Here is a 15,506-nt window from a genome sequence, read left to right as displayed (position 1 = left end):
CTAATGGAGATTTCTCCTACGTGTGTTCCCTGACGCGGGGATCTTTGAATACTCATGTCCTCGATCATTATTATCTACTGGTATTCGCAAGTCTCACGTAAACATGAGCATCAAGTGAAAATTAAGAAATGAAAATTGTAGAAAGCTGATGGATCGAGATTTGAGATCAATGTAGCATTTTTTTTTTAATATAAAAGTCTTTATCATTGTTAATAGTAATTTTGATCCTTCCCCTTGACAGCTTTGAATTGTTTGGCAGCCATCACTGCATATGAGCATTGAGTTGGCCCAGTACTGTTATGTGCTATAGAAAAACACATTAATCCAGTGTTTTTTTTTTCCTTTTACGCTAAAACCATCAACAGCGATTCTTCACTTATTCTTTTTTGATGACTCGAATTCACGTGTTTCAATTAGGCTGTTTTGTTATCTGTCAATTCAGTTTAGGTGTTCCTAATTTAAAATTGTTTAATGCTGCTTAAGGTCCTAGTTGGGTTTTAGAATTAAGCGGAATAAAATTTTCCATAAATTATCCATTTGTGTTTCGCTTTCAAGAAAAATTAATAAAAAGCCAAAGAAGAAAAACGAAAGAAGATATTTTGCCCCCCTTTTTCATGTAGATTATAGTCTTCTTCCTTTTTTTTCTTCTACCAAATATAGGATTCAAAAATGGCTGAGAAATTAGTGGGAAGGAAAGAAAAATGCTGCGTACGAGGTCTGAGAGAGAGAGAGAGAGAAAGAGAAGAGGGGCGAGGGAGATTGAGATTCCACAGCACACGCCTTATTTTGAAAAGGACACGCTTTTAAACCAATGATTTGGTCATAGCCTCGTAAGTCGTGGGTAATTAAGAAAACAATCAATGATGAACAAGAACAACAACATTTGGAGGAATTTGTAAGAACTAAGAAGAAGAAGAAGAAGAAGAAGATGGTAGGTTAGCCAGCACACTTGCACATTTGTCTTTGTTCTAGAAACTACGCTCATTATTATTTAGAAAAAAAAAAAAAACAACCATTAAAAAGAATAATAGTTGTATATAACATCAGAGTCCGCAGTATTCATCTGCGAAAATATGGAACATTTCCGGCTAACCAAACATGTATACATATACGTATTTAGATGGGGCCTGCAGGAAGCGGTAGGTAAAGCATCACCCCCAGCATGATGTTCCCGCTAAAACCATGGAAGTCTGGATAACTAATTCTAGGACAATTTTTAATTAACCCATTGCATGGAGCCACATACCATTCGCAAGAATAGAAAGATATGGAATTTTCCTTCATTCTATCAGCTTTGAAAGATTTAGAAATTGGGGGCTTCCATGGCGGTAGGTAGATGGGACCCGGCCATATTTTTCTTGCCATCAACAGCATGCAGGAAAGTCAATTCCATAGGATTCTAACTTTAATTGGTTAACCGAGTCAAGCTGGATAAAATTACCAAAGCGTCTCACGTAAATCCAACAAAGTCGATTTGGATTGCGATTTTCTGAAGTTTTTTTATTAGCACGAGGAGAATTTTATTTTTTTAATACGTGAATTCAAATTTTAGGCTATTAGTAGAAATATGCCATTTTATAAATATTGATACTTTTTTTTAAAATTTTCAAGAGGAAAAAACACACTACTAATACTGGAAGGGTAATGAATGCAAATTAGTAGTATTAATCTCAATATGCTAAAAAGCATGACGGCTATTAATGTTTTGTCCAGGTCGTTTTTAGCAGAACTTCAACATTAGACACATGAAATTTGAGGGCCGGCGGGCGCGTTGTTGTGATTTGAACTGTTTTCTTTTTATTTTCATATATTTATATACCAGGGAATTATAGATTACAACAATTTTATCACCAAAAAAAAATTTTACAACAATTTCACAATCGTACCAAATTAGGTCGACTGCCTTCATTACTCATGTAGAGAAATAAAATGTAGGCCCTATTTGATAACTCAATTCAGCATTTAATTTAATGGCTTCATATCTTAACATATTCAGACCGTTTGATAATAAAAAATTGAACATCTGAATTAATTAAGTGGTACTGAATTTTTTAGGCAAAACTTGTTCCCAAAGTCAGGTGATAAGCTATTCACTCATCATTAAATGTGATACGCACTCAAATGTATTATATTTAATATTTAACAATTCAATAGCTTGATTGATTCAGATTTCATTTTTTAAATTTTAATTTTATCAAACGCACCCATAGTCTATTATACATCTTAGCTAGATACAATAATATTTGTCAATGGCGAAGCCACGTTCAAGTGAGGGTAGGCAATTACCCTCCCTCAACTTTGAAGAATTTTCAGAATTAGCTCGAAAAAATATTAAATTTTTAAACTTGTTCTATAATCGCATCCTCTAAAATTGCTGATATGTTTCTTTACTTTACCCACCCAAGTTCTTGAAATCTACAATTATCACTTAGTTTATGAATGATGGCATGTGTGAAATGAAGCCAAGTACTAGTTGAAAATTTAGGAAAAAGGGAATTTCAAAAACTTTTGATATGTAAAAAAAAAAAATTTTTTGTTGTCTACTGTCATAAAAAAATTGTCATCTAGTTGTTATTTTTTTTTTGAAAAGACTATATAATTTTAACAAAATTCGGACACCTATCATGCTGGTTATTAGAGTTTTTTAACAAAAAATTTTGCCTTAATCATACTAATTGCCTCCCTAACCACGAGTCCTAACTTTGCAGTGCTATCTACGGACCTAGTATTTTATTCCAGGATTGCAAATCTTTGGAAGAATTAGTAGAGAAGGTAGTTAGCAGTCATTAGCAATAAGTTTCAGGTCTTAGTTTCGTTTCAAACTTTGTTATATGCCATATCAGCGTCTAATTCGTGGAGAGCCAAAAGAAAAATAAGACTTCTCAGCAAGATATTCCAGTTCTATAAAAAAAAATTTCTAATATTGTATACAGGTTGCTCTAAAAAAATATGTGCGGACGTTTCACATCTCACAATATTAATCACATCATTCCGATTCTATAAACTCATTTCACTTTAAATTTCTTGTCTAAATGGCTAAAATCTAGCTGAAAGAAATGGATTTGTCTCAAAAGGTGGAAATTTTTTTTTTTTATTCCATCATATCTGTTATTACTTGAAAATAATCGTATAACGAAAAGAAGCATAATTCATTTCTCAGGACTAGCTAAGAAGAAATGAATACACTTGACCAATTGGTAATCATTTTGTCCCTTCTTTTCGTTGCTCCAAATTAAGTCCATTCTTATTCTTGACTAGTGGCCTCTCGATTGTGTGTTTGGAATTCTCTTGACACAATTACCAAAGAGGAAAATTTGCAAATATATATAATATTTTTTAAGTTTCTAACCTAAGATCATAATAAACCTATATAAATATATATATTGGTGCCCATTCCTGGGGACTTTGGAAAATGCATGAAATCTTCAAAGCATATCCATTTAAGGGTGAAATTCAGAAGCTACACAGGCCGAAGCTCACCACAGGATTCGCATCAAATGTAGGCATTGATGTCAAAAGAGCCAGTTGAGTTGAGTTGACTAATCATATTCATATAATATAATGACTTGCAAAAAATAGCCACTGTTCATCACATGAACTATCAATTTAGTGCATAAAAGAAATAATAAATATCACAACTGCTTTTCCAGAAGTGAATGGGCAGTCATCACCTGCAGATTATAAAATTACATTTCATCGTAGTTTGTTTACATTCAGAAGTGAATGGGCTTTCGGAACTTTCCACACCAATCTTTAACTAATTCTTTATCTAACGCTTGACACTATAATTAGAAGATGGGCAGAAGTCTAATTTGCAGAAGCGAGAAGGGTCGAAGGTCAAGAATTCGAGATGAACAAATTAAACGAAACAACAACTACCTTACCTTTCGAAGTGGAGTTTTACCGAACCCCAGGAAACTAAAACCAAAATCTTGAAACCTTCTTTTTTAATACCATGTTGACTGCAAGCCTCCTTTTAATTTGAAAACTATCATCATAAGTAACCTCCAAAATTTGTAATTAATACTGTCGTCTACACAGCTGCCGTACATAATAAGAAAAGGATGAATCTAAAATCAAACTAAACCAAACAATTCACTGGTGATCGTTTTCTTTTTTTGTTTTGCTTCATCTTTCATTATTATTTTCAACTTGGATTTGTTGGACCATCACGTCTTAGCTAATTAAACCTTCTTCCGAACTGCCATTCCAACTTTCTAAGCAACAAACTATAAAACATGCATGCATTAAATTGAAGAGACGCTGCTACAATTAATTGTGTCACAGTCGCCTTTTTTTAAAAATTTTTATTTTAATAAGGAAGGCGTGAGATTTAAGAAACGATAAAAAAAAAAACAGGAGATTAAATTTTAGAATCTCTACAATTCAGAGTCACTAGACTAATGCCTTGTAGGTGACAAAGGAAGAAATAATCATGCTATGAAATTATCAATATGTAGTTCAAACTGTCCGTCCAAATCATCGATCCGAGCAACTAACAAGACAATTTGGGATTTTAGTGCATGTGATAAAATTAAGTAATACTATGTCGGTTCTGCTCAACCACCGAAGACCATAAAAGCATGAATGGAGGACAGCGGACAGACACGGCTTCCCCAATTCTATACATTCATTTATCCTTCAAACCTCGAGAGGGGGCAAATGACAATTGACAACAATTTAAAAATCACGGCCAATTCATTTACTACGTTTTATTTGTAGTATTAGTGGTGCTACCTCAACTAACTTACGAATACTTTGAATAATCAAAATAATTACAACGCTATATCCGTCGAACCAACTAGTGGATTGAATCACGACACGATTTCCTCGTATAAATAAATAATTTGTCAACTCTGCTGTGCATCTCTGTGTAGGCATGTGGGTATGAATACATGAGCACTTTCGCACACTTGGAAAATGGAGCGTATATGGGGCGCATTGGGCAGTGGGCATGGTGACATGGTGGTGTTTACACAATAGGGAACGCGGCAGCTATCTCTGTTGTATTTACAAACAGGGTCAAAGGTCAAAAATTGTATGGGACTGTTTTTCTACATGATGTGTATTGTATAGTAATATGAGTAAGGGACAAGCAAAATATATTCCAAGATCTCCTACAGCGGAAAATGGGATCAAACATGAAAACTAAATGGGCAAATTAATAACATATGATTCAGTTCATGACTAGTGTGCCAATCCATGTGTGCATTACATATGGCTCCTCGGTTTGACTTATTAACCTTCCCATGCACGCAATTTCAGTTGCTTGCTTGCATTGTTGCTCAAGTCAAAATGTCAACTCTAAGAAACTGGTGGATAAATTGTAGAAAAGTTGATTGACAAATGCTCTATTTTTGCACGGTTGCAAATTTTGTTGGGGTGGCAATTGGATCGATGTCGACGTCGGATTGAGATTTAGGTACAACAGGAAACGTGCTGATTCGAACATAAACTCGACCCGTCAACCCGTGATGGGTCAGGATACCCAACTTGAATCCGAAATTTTTGGATTGACGAGTCACCGGAATAACTTGATATGGCCCGAAACAGAACTCTAATTTATCAAATTTATCAATTTGTAATTTCTAACAGAACCAATTCCGCACAGGACTATTCAGATAATCAATCAATACAAATCTCGATAAAACAATTTCAAACCAGATCTGAAATAAATTAAAATATGGCAAAAGTGTTTTTCGTCAAATCAAATTTGAAATAAACACTGTAAAAGTATAAAATAATGTAATACATCATTTGTCCAAACATAACAGTTCCGACTATATCCAAGTTAAACAAATTCATTTAGGATTAAGCGGTTAATGCCTTTGGAAAAAAAGAATAACTTAGTTTAGTTAGATAAAATATTTTTTATATTTATTAAATTATTTTTAATTCATAAACGGGTTATCGGTTCAACTCGTTGGTGATTTGAATTCGATCTATTTTCTTTTCAGATTCATCTGATTTGACTCGAACATGCGAAATCTCAATCCAGACTCATTAATAAAATATTAGATTCATATCATGTTTTCAGATCGTATCAGAAATTGCCGCCCCTAAAATTTTGTGTACTGTCTTCGTAAAGATGTGAATGAACATCAAGAATCAAAGCATCATGCGTCTAGTTTTTCCAACAACGATGTAAGGCGGCTAAATTTTGAAACGTGTTTGGTGATCCTAGAGTTCGGCACTCCCGCCCGAGGTCCTAGTAAGAAGCCACGTGTAGACATGGCGATTCTCATCCAAATCCATTTAACCATTTATATCCTCCTTCCCTTAAATGGTTTGGGATCTGCCAAAACACACACACACACACATAAAACCACATGACTGAATGGCTGAATCCATTTATAAAAATCTGATTAAATGGCAGAAAATAAATAAAAGGAATATAGGACGAACTCCAAATAACATATAACAAAAAAGAAAATGTGCAGCAAAACTCTGATCCTTACCATTCTTATATCCACTATTTATTCCCCCGTCATCCTATCCTTCATGTGCTTGAGGTGTTAGTCAAAACTGGTCACTGCTCACAAATACGCACTTCATTCGCCTCCTTCTAATTCATGCAACTGGCAGCACAAATTTCATTCGTTTTTTGTGTTAGGAGGAGTAAGACGGTGGCAATAGTGTTTCATCTGTGGGTGTCGAAGAATTTAGGAGAAGAAAAAAAGTAAAAAAAAAAATTACAGAGGAGAATTACGAAGGGAGAAACCGAACAAGAGTAAAAAAAAGAAAAGAAATGGATATGTATTAAAATAAATGGATTGTCACTGGATAATTAGATAACCATTATGCATTTAAGTCCAATTCATTTACACTATCGAAGTATAAGCTCCAACGAAGTGGGAAAAAAAAAATTACTAACACTATCGAAGGATTTCTAAATTGTAACAGTAGTAGACTCTCACATAATAGAGCATTCCTTATCACCCGGATAAACCAATCCAGACAGTGGAGTTATTGTCCTACATTCTTTCGTTCCAATTCTGAAACCAGACATGGATGATAAAAGGAAAGCTTTTGCTTCCATACTTTTCTCGAGCAAAATTATCATTTTTTGATAAAAAGAAAAGCTTTTTGTGTTACGAGGAATGCTGGCAAATGCAAATCCTCTGGTCCAGTTGTTTCCGTGGTCCTGCATTGACCATCAATTGCTGTGGGAGAATTTTCTATTGGGCCCAGGTGGGTTACATGGACTTCCAACACCCTTGAAAAAATCCAGGGCCCAGTTGGGTTCTTCTCCACCTCATGTATTGTTCTGAGGAAGCGTGAACTCCCATTATCATCCCGACCCAAGGAAAATCAAAGTTGATACTGTTTAAGCCTTCAAATATTTCATGTAATTTGAATGTCAAAATATTTTATTTTTAATATATTGATTTAGAGATTAAATGAAAAAATAATAATACAATCAGATGAGTATCAAATGATTTTGATGGAGAGACGAGACCAATGGAGAAAAGATTTGAGGGAGAAGATCCAAGCCCTAATACCACTTGTTATTTTTCAGTGCCGTCTTTCTTTCGCTTTTCTTTTTGTTTTTAATTTTTTTCTCGAGCAACAAATTAAAAAACTTTTTTCTTTTTCTAGAACAATTAGTGCTTTCTAGGGCATAATAACAAATTATACTACTACTATTTAATTTGCCACCTAATTATGCATGTTGCAGGCCTCAATAAACCTAGTAGCGGAAGGCAGGCAGGCAGGCAGGCATGATTCAGATTTTATCTAATCGGAACGATAAGACTTGAGTAGCGATTCCACTCCCAGTCGATAGCGAATCAGTGGCATCATTCTTATTGTTGGTGTTTATTCTTACTCCCGTTAATGCACCTAAAACTGTCTAATACTCATCTGAAGCAAATTTATTTTATTTGGAGAAGATTATACTCTAACACCAAGTAGAAGAAGATTTGAAGGGACAAAAAAAAAAAAGAAAGGAGATGTTTAGATGCAAAATGCAAGTATAAGCTTATAACTCTTTCAAAGATGATGAACATACGCACACATTCATAGACTATGAGTCATAGTCGAACTCTATCTAACTCTAGAAATGACATTCCAGTTTAAGAATCTCGTGGTATCTCAAAGTATCATGTTTGAAGCTTGAATGTTCTTGGCTATTGACGTTTTTGGAATCTTTTGCTACAAGAAAATATCTGCTACGCATGATGGGATGGGAATTCACTCCTTCTGAGTTCTGATGAATCACAGAGTTGGACAGAGGACGCCATGCAGCCTTAATCAAATTTGCGTGAACGACGAAATGAAAATGACAGTCCACTTTCGATTCTTTTCTGGGCCTTTCTTTTTGTCACTGCTTTCATCATGCATCTTGTTGTTTTCTCTTTTATTAAGAGCAAAATTATACGCAACTTCCAATTACCCGTCGAATACATCCTTTTTCCCCAGAAGAAATGAAGAATACGTCTTCCATAAAGCGGAATAATTAGCTTGAAACCTTTTTTTTCCCATGAGTGCCTGTCAAATGTTTGATTTCTGTTTCAGTTGTTGCTATTTTGGCTGCTAATTGGCTCTTGTTGGTTGGAGGTGATGTGTATTTGTGAGCTTACGGCATGGATGGTCAGCATAAGAAATATCTTCAATTATTGTGTGGTCATATGCGAGGGCAGTATGGTTTCTAAGTTATTTATCCTAAAGTCCAATCATCCCTGACCAAAGAACTGTACTCTGAAATTTGATGTTTTCTTTTCAGAAATAAAAAATAATAGAGGTGGTTCTTTATTATCAAGGTCACGACACTCGGCGATTAATCTTTCGTGGAATATCTTGAATCATGAATTTCCTATTTACATTTCACTCTCTCTTTATCATTCAACCCAACCCTTATCCGAAAGATTGAAGTTTAAAAAAGAAACATCTGTATTTGTCCAGAGGGATCCTATAATATGAGGAGGCGTGTCACAGTGAAACACTCATCCTAACATGTGTTTAATCGCAGTTGATTATAAAATAGGACGATGATTTTACAAAGTGACCTAGGATAGATCTAAAATATTTTTGTATATGTTTTTTATGAAAATGACAAATGCTCGTGGGTTACAGATTAGATTAGAAAATTGCACTGTTTGTTATTAAATCTTTGTAAAAGCAAACTTTTCAATCTAAATTGAGTAATTAATTCTAGGTGAAAGCAAGCTTTTCAGTCTAACTATCCCTTTTTTTATTACGTGGGATAGCCAATTGACAAACTAGTGAAGTAGTGATTTTTTTTAAAAAAATAGAAATCATAATTTCATTTCATTTCATGATATATATGTATTAATGACATAACACACAATAAAACATGAAGTAGATACAAACAAATATGAAAAATTAACAAAGATTACAGCACATCTGAAAAATTTACAAATATTACATTTGAAAGCTCCAACATGCGTTCGAGATTCAAATAAAAATCATCTATTTTCAACTACAATCCAATGGACATCTAAGCATGGCTTCAATCGTTATATTAATTCCTTAAGTTCGAATATTATGACGTGATCATATAAAATAATTTTATATATGACAAAATAGATCTAAAAAATTCAAATCTAATAAAAATATAAAAAAAGATTGAAAAGCTGTGATTAGGATACTCTACGGAAGAGCAAAACTCACACTAGGAGACTTTAGAGGAAGAAAAGTTTCTTATTAAGACATCCTCTTACACACAAAAGAAAAAGTTTGCATGTTTTGGATTCCGATTCTACTTGTTATACCTCATGAATTCCATTTGACTATTCGGAATTTACTTGCATTTTCATATAGGCTAATACGTATCCACCTCAATTGTGGAAAGATTTATTTTCAAATTCAAATTTAAAAGAAATCATTATTGTCATTAGTTTCCCTTCAACTCTTAGAGGCACACTGTGTATTTATAGGACCTGAGCAAAAAGAGAGAGTAAGAAAGGCAACATCCCTTGCACGGATCCACACCCAGTATAACTATAATCCTTATTTTCATTATTGTCACTCAACTGATTGCCATCAAAGAAAATAATTCTTACCAAAAAAAAAAACAAATCAAAGAAAATAATTGGAGATATTTCTTATACTGACTTTCCATGCCATAAATAATGCTCCGTACACAAAATTGAAGATATTTCTTATACGTGTTTTTTAATACAAAATTACCTTCAATTATTTGTGACTTTTTTTTTTGAGGGAATTAAAAAACTATACTCCAACGGAAAAGACACTCCATTGGTCACCTGTCACTACACTTAAGACATCGTTGAATTTTGGTGGGTAGATCGTATATATTTCAAGGCGCATTTATACTGCGTTTGTTATCAACGGCCCCATCATTAATCAAATGGGCCATGCATCCCATCCCGCAAATCACAACCGTCAACTACCTGCCCAGTCTAATATCGGACGCCTCAGATATCTTCTGACTCTGCATAAAACTCGACAGACAAAACACTCGATCAAATAATCTCACACTCCCCGAGAGACCATAAAATTGGCTGCTCACAACTCTACAGATCTGATTAGCCAACCATTCCACCTTTCAGGGGAGAATTAGAAACGAATAGTTGCCATGGCTCGCGTTTCTCGAGTGGTCCTCTTTGCCGTCGTCGCAGTTCTGGTCGCCTGCGCTGCCGGTGCAGAAGAAGGATCGGCTGCTACATTTTACAGTGAGAATCCGATTAGACAAGTAGTAACGGACGGTCTGCGTGAACTTGAGACCTCCGTTCTTCAAGCTATTGGGAACACCCGCCATGCTCTCTCCTTCGCTCGCTTTGCTCACAGGTGAGTCAGCTACTGAGTCACTATGTTTATTTTCATCAGCTGGATTTTTAACTTCTGTAATTGTAGGTTGATTTTTTTTTTTTTTTTTTTTTGGTGTTGAGAAAGGTATGCGAAGAGATACGAGACTGTGGAGGAGATAAAGCTGAGGTTCGATATATTTAGGGAGAATTTACGGATAATTAAATCGCACAATAAGAAAGGACTCTCCTACACTCTGGCTGTTAATGGTATGTACTATCATTTTTCATCTCGGCTTGCTTTATATTTAGCAACACGGATAGTTTAAAATTAGGTATTATCATCTCATACTTTGCGAGAACTTCAGCAGGAATTTGAAATTTTATGAGGTAGAGCTAGTATTGAAGTTTTAAAGTTAGCTCTCGACGGTACCCCCAAAAAAAAAATTTTTTTTTTTAAAAGTTCGGATTAGATATCTTTTTATTTCTTTTTCAAACTTACCGTACTTGTTATACTAAAAGGGGAAATAAATAAGAAGGAAATAAAAGGAGCTAACAGACAACTTTCCGTACATGGAGAAAACGTATTCGAACAGATATTCCATAATTACTGTAAATTTGAATGTAATATGTTTCTGTAATCCCTCTTAGAGCGTCTAATACATATTTTGAGTTGTTTATATATTATTCATTATCACATAAAAACCAGTATGTATTTGTTGTGTGTATGTTTTTTAGTAGAAATTCAAATTAAATTTGGCGTATTGGAGACTGTATTTGTAGTCCGGTTACCATAAAATTCTTTGAAGTATGAATAAAAGTACCAAATAAAATATTGGATATTTAGTGTTTTGCTGTGTTTTAATTTTTGATGAGGTTGCAAATCAAATGAGAACATGTATGGGATTTAGCTACTGAGCACGTAAGGTAGAATAATTAAGGGAATACAGAAGTCTAGCATCGTAAGGGTGAATTTCTAGCCTTAGTTATTGAATCTTTTCATTTACTTTCTTGTTTTCTTTTCCTTGTTACCTTAATAGTTATTCTGTGGTCCTATTTCTTCTTGTTTCATTGCTTCCACTTGCTGGATGAGTCAGCACGATAGCGACCGACTGTGTGATACTTTGTTGTAGTGCTAGATATTTTTGGCAGTCGTGTAGCATTGATATCCTTTAGGTTAGCGTATTCACATCTTGTTGTGCTTGATGTATGTATATGATTAAGATGATACTGTAGCAAGTAAATACATATTTTGCTTAATTAAGAGAGGTGACACTCCGTGGTAAAAGACTTAATTCCACTCTTTGAGTTTGAGAAAAGAGTGAGAATGAGATGAAGAGAGGAGGAAATAGGGTGCCAAAAGATAATGTATGCCTAATATCTACATTGGCTATCTGAGAGAATTTCCCACAATTACCTGATACTTGGTTGTGTTTATGGCAGAGTTTGCTGATATGACATGGGAGGAATTCCGCAAACACAGACTCGGTGCTGCTCAAAACTGTTCTGCAACTACCAAGGGCAATCTTAAGCTCACAAACGTTGTCGTCCCTGAAACGGTAATGCTTTATAGTTTCAATTTGTTTCAAAACTTAAATTTCGTTTAACCCTTAAGCATAAAATTTCTGCCACCACAGTTCAGGGAACAGTTTAAGTAGAATTTGCAGGTATCTTGTTCACTAAAGTTGCTTCTTGATTATTTTGAGTATCAAATTGGTTTTTAAAAGAGTCCATTCTTTTGATGGCTAAGATAATTCTTTTGCTGTGGTTTTGCTGTGGAAAAATGAAAACGCGAGTTTGGATTCAGCTTTTACCAATATGGTGGTAATATGAATCTTAAGTACTAAGAGTGGAGTTTATTATTTTAAGAGTAGTCTCTCTAATACCATTTGGACCTCACTAACATGCTACAGAAAGACTGGAGAACGACTGGTATAGTGAGCCCTGTTAAGGATCAAGGTCACTGCGGATCTTGTTGGACATTCAGGTGTGCTGGAGTTTATATCATGGCTACTGAAATTAAATGCTTCTTGAATAGTTGATCTAGTTCCTAATACAAATAAGAAATATAATGTTCTTGTAAGCTGAGAAATGAGAATTCATCTTTTACAGCACCACCGGAGCCTTGGAGGCAGCTTATGCACAGGCTTTTGGGAAGGGAATTTCACTGTCAGAGCAGCAGCTTGTGGACTGTGCAGGCGCTTTTAACAATTTTGGCTGCAATGGTGGCCTGCCATCACAAGCATTTCAGTATATTAAGTGCAATGGTGGACTAGATACAGAGGAAGCATATCCATACACTGGGGTGGATGGTTTATGCAAATACTCATCCCAAAATGTTGGTGTGCATGTCCTCGACTCTGTCAACATCACCCTGGTAAATTACTCAAGTACTTGTACAATTGTATTTCTTATTCTATTGATAGAGATTTGTTTGAATATGGATAAAAACAGATAATTCAAGTAACAAGATTAACTACTTCCGTTCCAACAGACATCCCAGCTTTTACCACTTCTCATGATGGTCTATTTTCCATGTGACTGATTTCCTTCCTCATCCATCTTTGATTAGCAGTTACCATGTTAGAATCATTTATCAGTTGCTTATGATACCTGCTCTGGATTATGCTGTAAAAACTGCATCGTTTTCTAACTTGACACATCCAACTTTGATTCGAATTTAAGATATATTTAAACGATCATATGCTGTATTGGTTTTTGATTTTTGAAGAATTACAGGGTGCCGAAGATGAACTAAAATATGCAGTGGGAACTGTTCGACCAGTAAGTGTGGCTTTTGAGGTTGTAAAAGGTTTCCGATTTTACGAAGGAGGAGTTTACACTAGCAATACATGTGGCAATGCTCCAATGGTAAGCGGGTGCTTTACCTCAAGAATATTGTCCATATTCAGAAATTGTTATGCAAAGAGCAAAATTGCCATTTTTGGAGATTGGATTGTGAAGTCAAGCATTTTAATTATATGAAATCTAAAATTGCATGCTTGACAAAAAGTCAATCTAGGAGTTAGAGCTCTCTATCACAGAAATATTCTCGAGCACTCACTTGGTGGACCAGCAGGTATGTGACGAAAGTGTGGAGGATGTGAGGACATGAAACTTGGGACGCTTATACACATAGGGCCATACCGTCTGTGACTATAAACTACATCAATATAAATCAGTAGAATCCAAGAGATAAAAGAGTGTGAAATAAGCTCCAAATTGGCCACAATGAAGAGGCAAAAACACTTGTTTATGCGCATACACACTTGCAGAGATGAAGAGGGAGGGAGGAAGCAAAAATCAGCTGCATCTTTGAGTCATTTGCTTTTGTCAAGTCTGTACATTTCAAGCATGAGTACAAGACTAAGCCCATCAGTACCATCACAAGATTTATCACCAATAGCTTGTGCCTAAGAAAATGAACATAGTTGATGTTATTAATTTGGGTTTTCACAAGCAGGTTCAAGGTAGTGATGGATTCCTCTTTCAAAAATAGTTTCTTATATATGCTCGTGATGATGGCAGGATGTAAACCATGCTGTCCTTGCTGTTGGTTATGGAGTTGAAAATGGCATTCCTTATTGGCTTATCAAAAACTCATGGGGAGCTGAATGGGGTGTTGACGGGTACTTCAAGATGGAGATGGGGAAGAACATGTGTGGTAAGTGTCTGTCCCATCAAGTATAAGGGTCTCCATTTTCTTGGACATGTTCACAGATAAAAGCAACTGGCATTTACTCTCACTGTTGATCGTCTTGTTTAGTATAGGTTGATCTTTGCCCCAGGTTCATTCCGTAATTGTGATGATTTTGATTGCAGGTGTGGCGACTTGTGCATCATTCCCCATCGTCGCTTAATTGTTCCAAAATGATGATAGGCTCTGCCCCTGCAGGAGAACTGAAACCTCTTATCCATAAGATCATTCTCCGTTCCCCAAGGTGGACTGTTTATTTAGTGTAAAACTCATCTTAGTACGGCATACTCTAGTTTCCTCAAGTAAATAGGAGCCGTGTCATGTGAAGATTGTCCTTCAGGCTCTACGTACAATAAGAATCAGTAGAAAAAAGTAATCACATTGTTGACTCGTATATGCATGTATGAGAAAAACTTTCTGGATATGTATCATTAATGCTTAAAGAAAAGAATCATTATGTCCTTGGACTCAATTTTGTTGGTGGTTTAGTCGTTATTTTATTCATGATGAAAAGCTCTTGTACTCACTAGGAATTATTTGGATGATTCGGATGGTTGCGGCCGAATGACAGGGTAGTGATTACTCCCGTTAAGCCTGATATTGCAAGAACCACCCAACTCCTATCCTTGAACATCACTCTCATTTTATGCCAGACGCCAGTACGCCACCGCTGTTCACCCCTCGTTTTCCTCCTTCCGTATGCGGCGGGCATACAGCAGCACACCAGTCATTCCCTTTTACTTTATCCTCGTAATTTACAGCTAGTATGGGAGTTTAGGATAGAAAAGGATGGAAGAGAGAGAGCTTAATTTATAAGAAAAGAAGAGAAAGAAAAAAGAAAAGTTTTGATGTTGTTTGGGAGTTTAGAAAAGAAAATAAATGAAATGACATTCGATGCATATGTTAATAAAATTTTGTTTAATAGACATTTAGGGATGAATGTGGTATTTTAAAAAAATTTGATAAAGCTTGCTTCAACTTTCTTTCATTTTATGGGCAGAAAAATTTTTTAAACTGCAGTGATTCTTTTTTTTTCCATTTCCTTTCTTTTCCGTCGCTTTACAAAAGAACTAGTGTTA

General features: G+C 35.2%; 1 protein-coding gene across 1 annotated transcript; it reads left to right on the top strand.

Moving 5' to 3' along the window:
• Positions 1-10,451: 10,451 nt before the first annotated feature.
• LOC113773010 (cysteine proteinase 3-like) lies at positions 10,452-14,899 on the top strand. The gene is made up of 8 exons (XM_027317523.1): positions 10,452-10,773; positions 10,879-11,000; positions 12,174-12,289; positions 12,644-12,717; positions 12,843-13,107; positions 13,470-13,601; positions 14,259-14,394; positions 14,553-14,899. Exons 1-8 carry the CDS (start codon positions 10,562-10,564, stop codon positions 14,588-14,590), a joined length of 1,095 nt encoding a protein of 364 aa, XP_027173324.1. The 5' UTR covers positions 10,452-10,561; the 3' UTR covers positions 14,591-14,899.
• Positions 14,900-15,506: the final 607 nt, after the last annotated feature.

The sequence above is a fragment of the Coffea eugenioides genome, chromosome 6, assembly GCF_003713205.1.
Source record: "Coffea eugenioides isolate CCC68of chromosome 6, Ceug_1.0, whole genome shotgun sequence".
In the NCBI taxonomy this organism is placed as follows: Eukaryota; Viridiplantae; Streptophyta; class Magnoliopsida; order Gentianales; family Rubiaceae; genus Coffea; species Coffea eugenioides.
The sequence above is the reverse complement of the archived record's forward strand: the minus strand, read 5'-3'. Positions and strand labels throughout refer to the sequence as shown.

What these genes read in the sequence shown, in the direction of transcription:
- LOC113773010 (XM_027317523.1), top strand. Translation starts at nt 10,562, where the DNA reads ATGGCTCGCGTTTCTCGAGTGGTCCTCTTTGCCGTCGTCGCAGTTCTG. An exon ending in GGATCTTGTTGGACATTCAG is followed by an intron (nt 12,718 to 12,842) that starts GTGTGCTGGAGT and finishes CATCTTTTACAG; the next exon opens with CACCACCGGAGCCTTGGAGG. An exon ending in CATGTGGCAATGCTCCAATG is followed by an intron (nt 13,602 to 14,258) that starts GTAAGCGGGTGC and finishes TGATGATGGCAG; the next exon opens with GATGTAAACCATGCTGTCCT.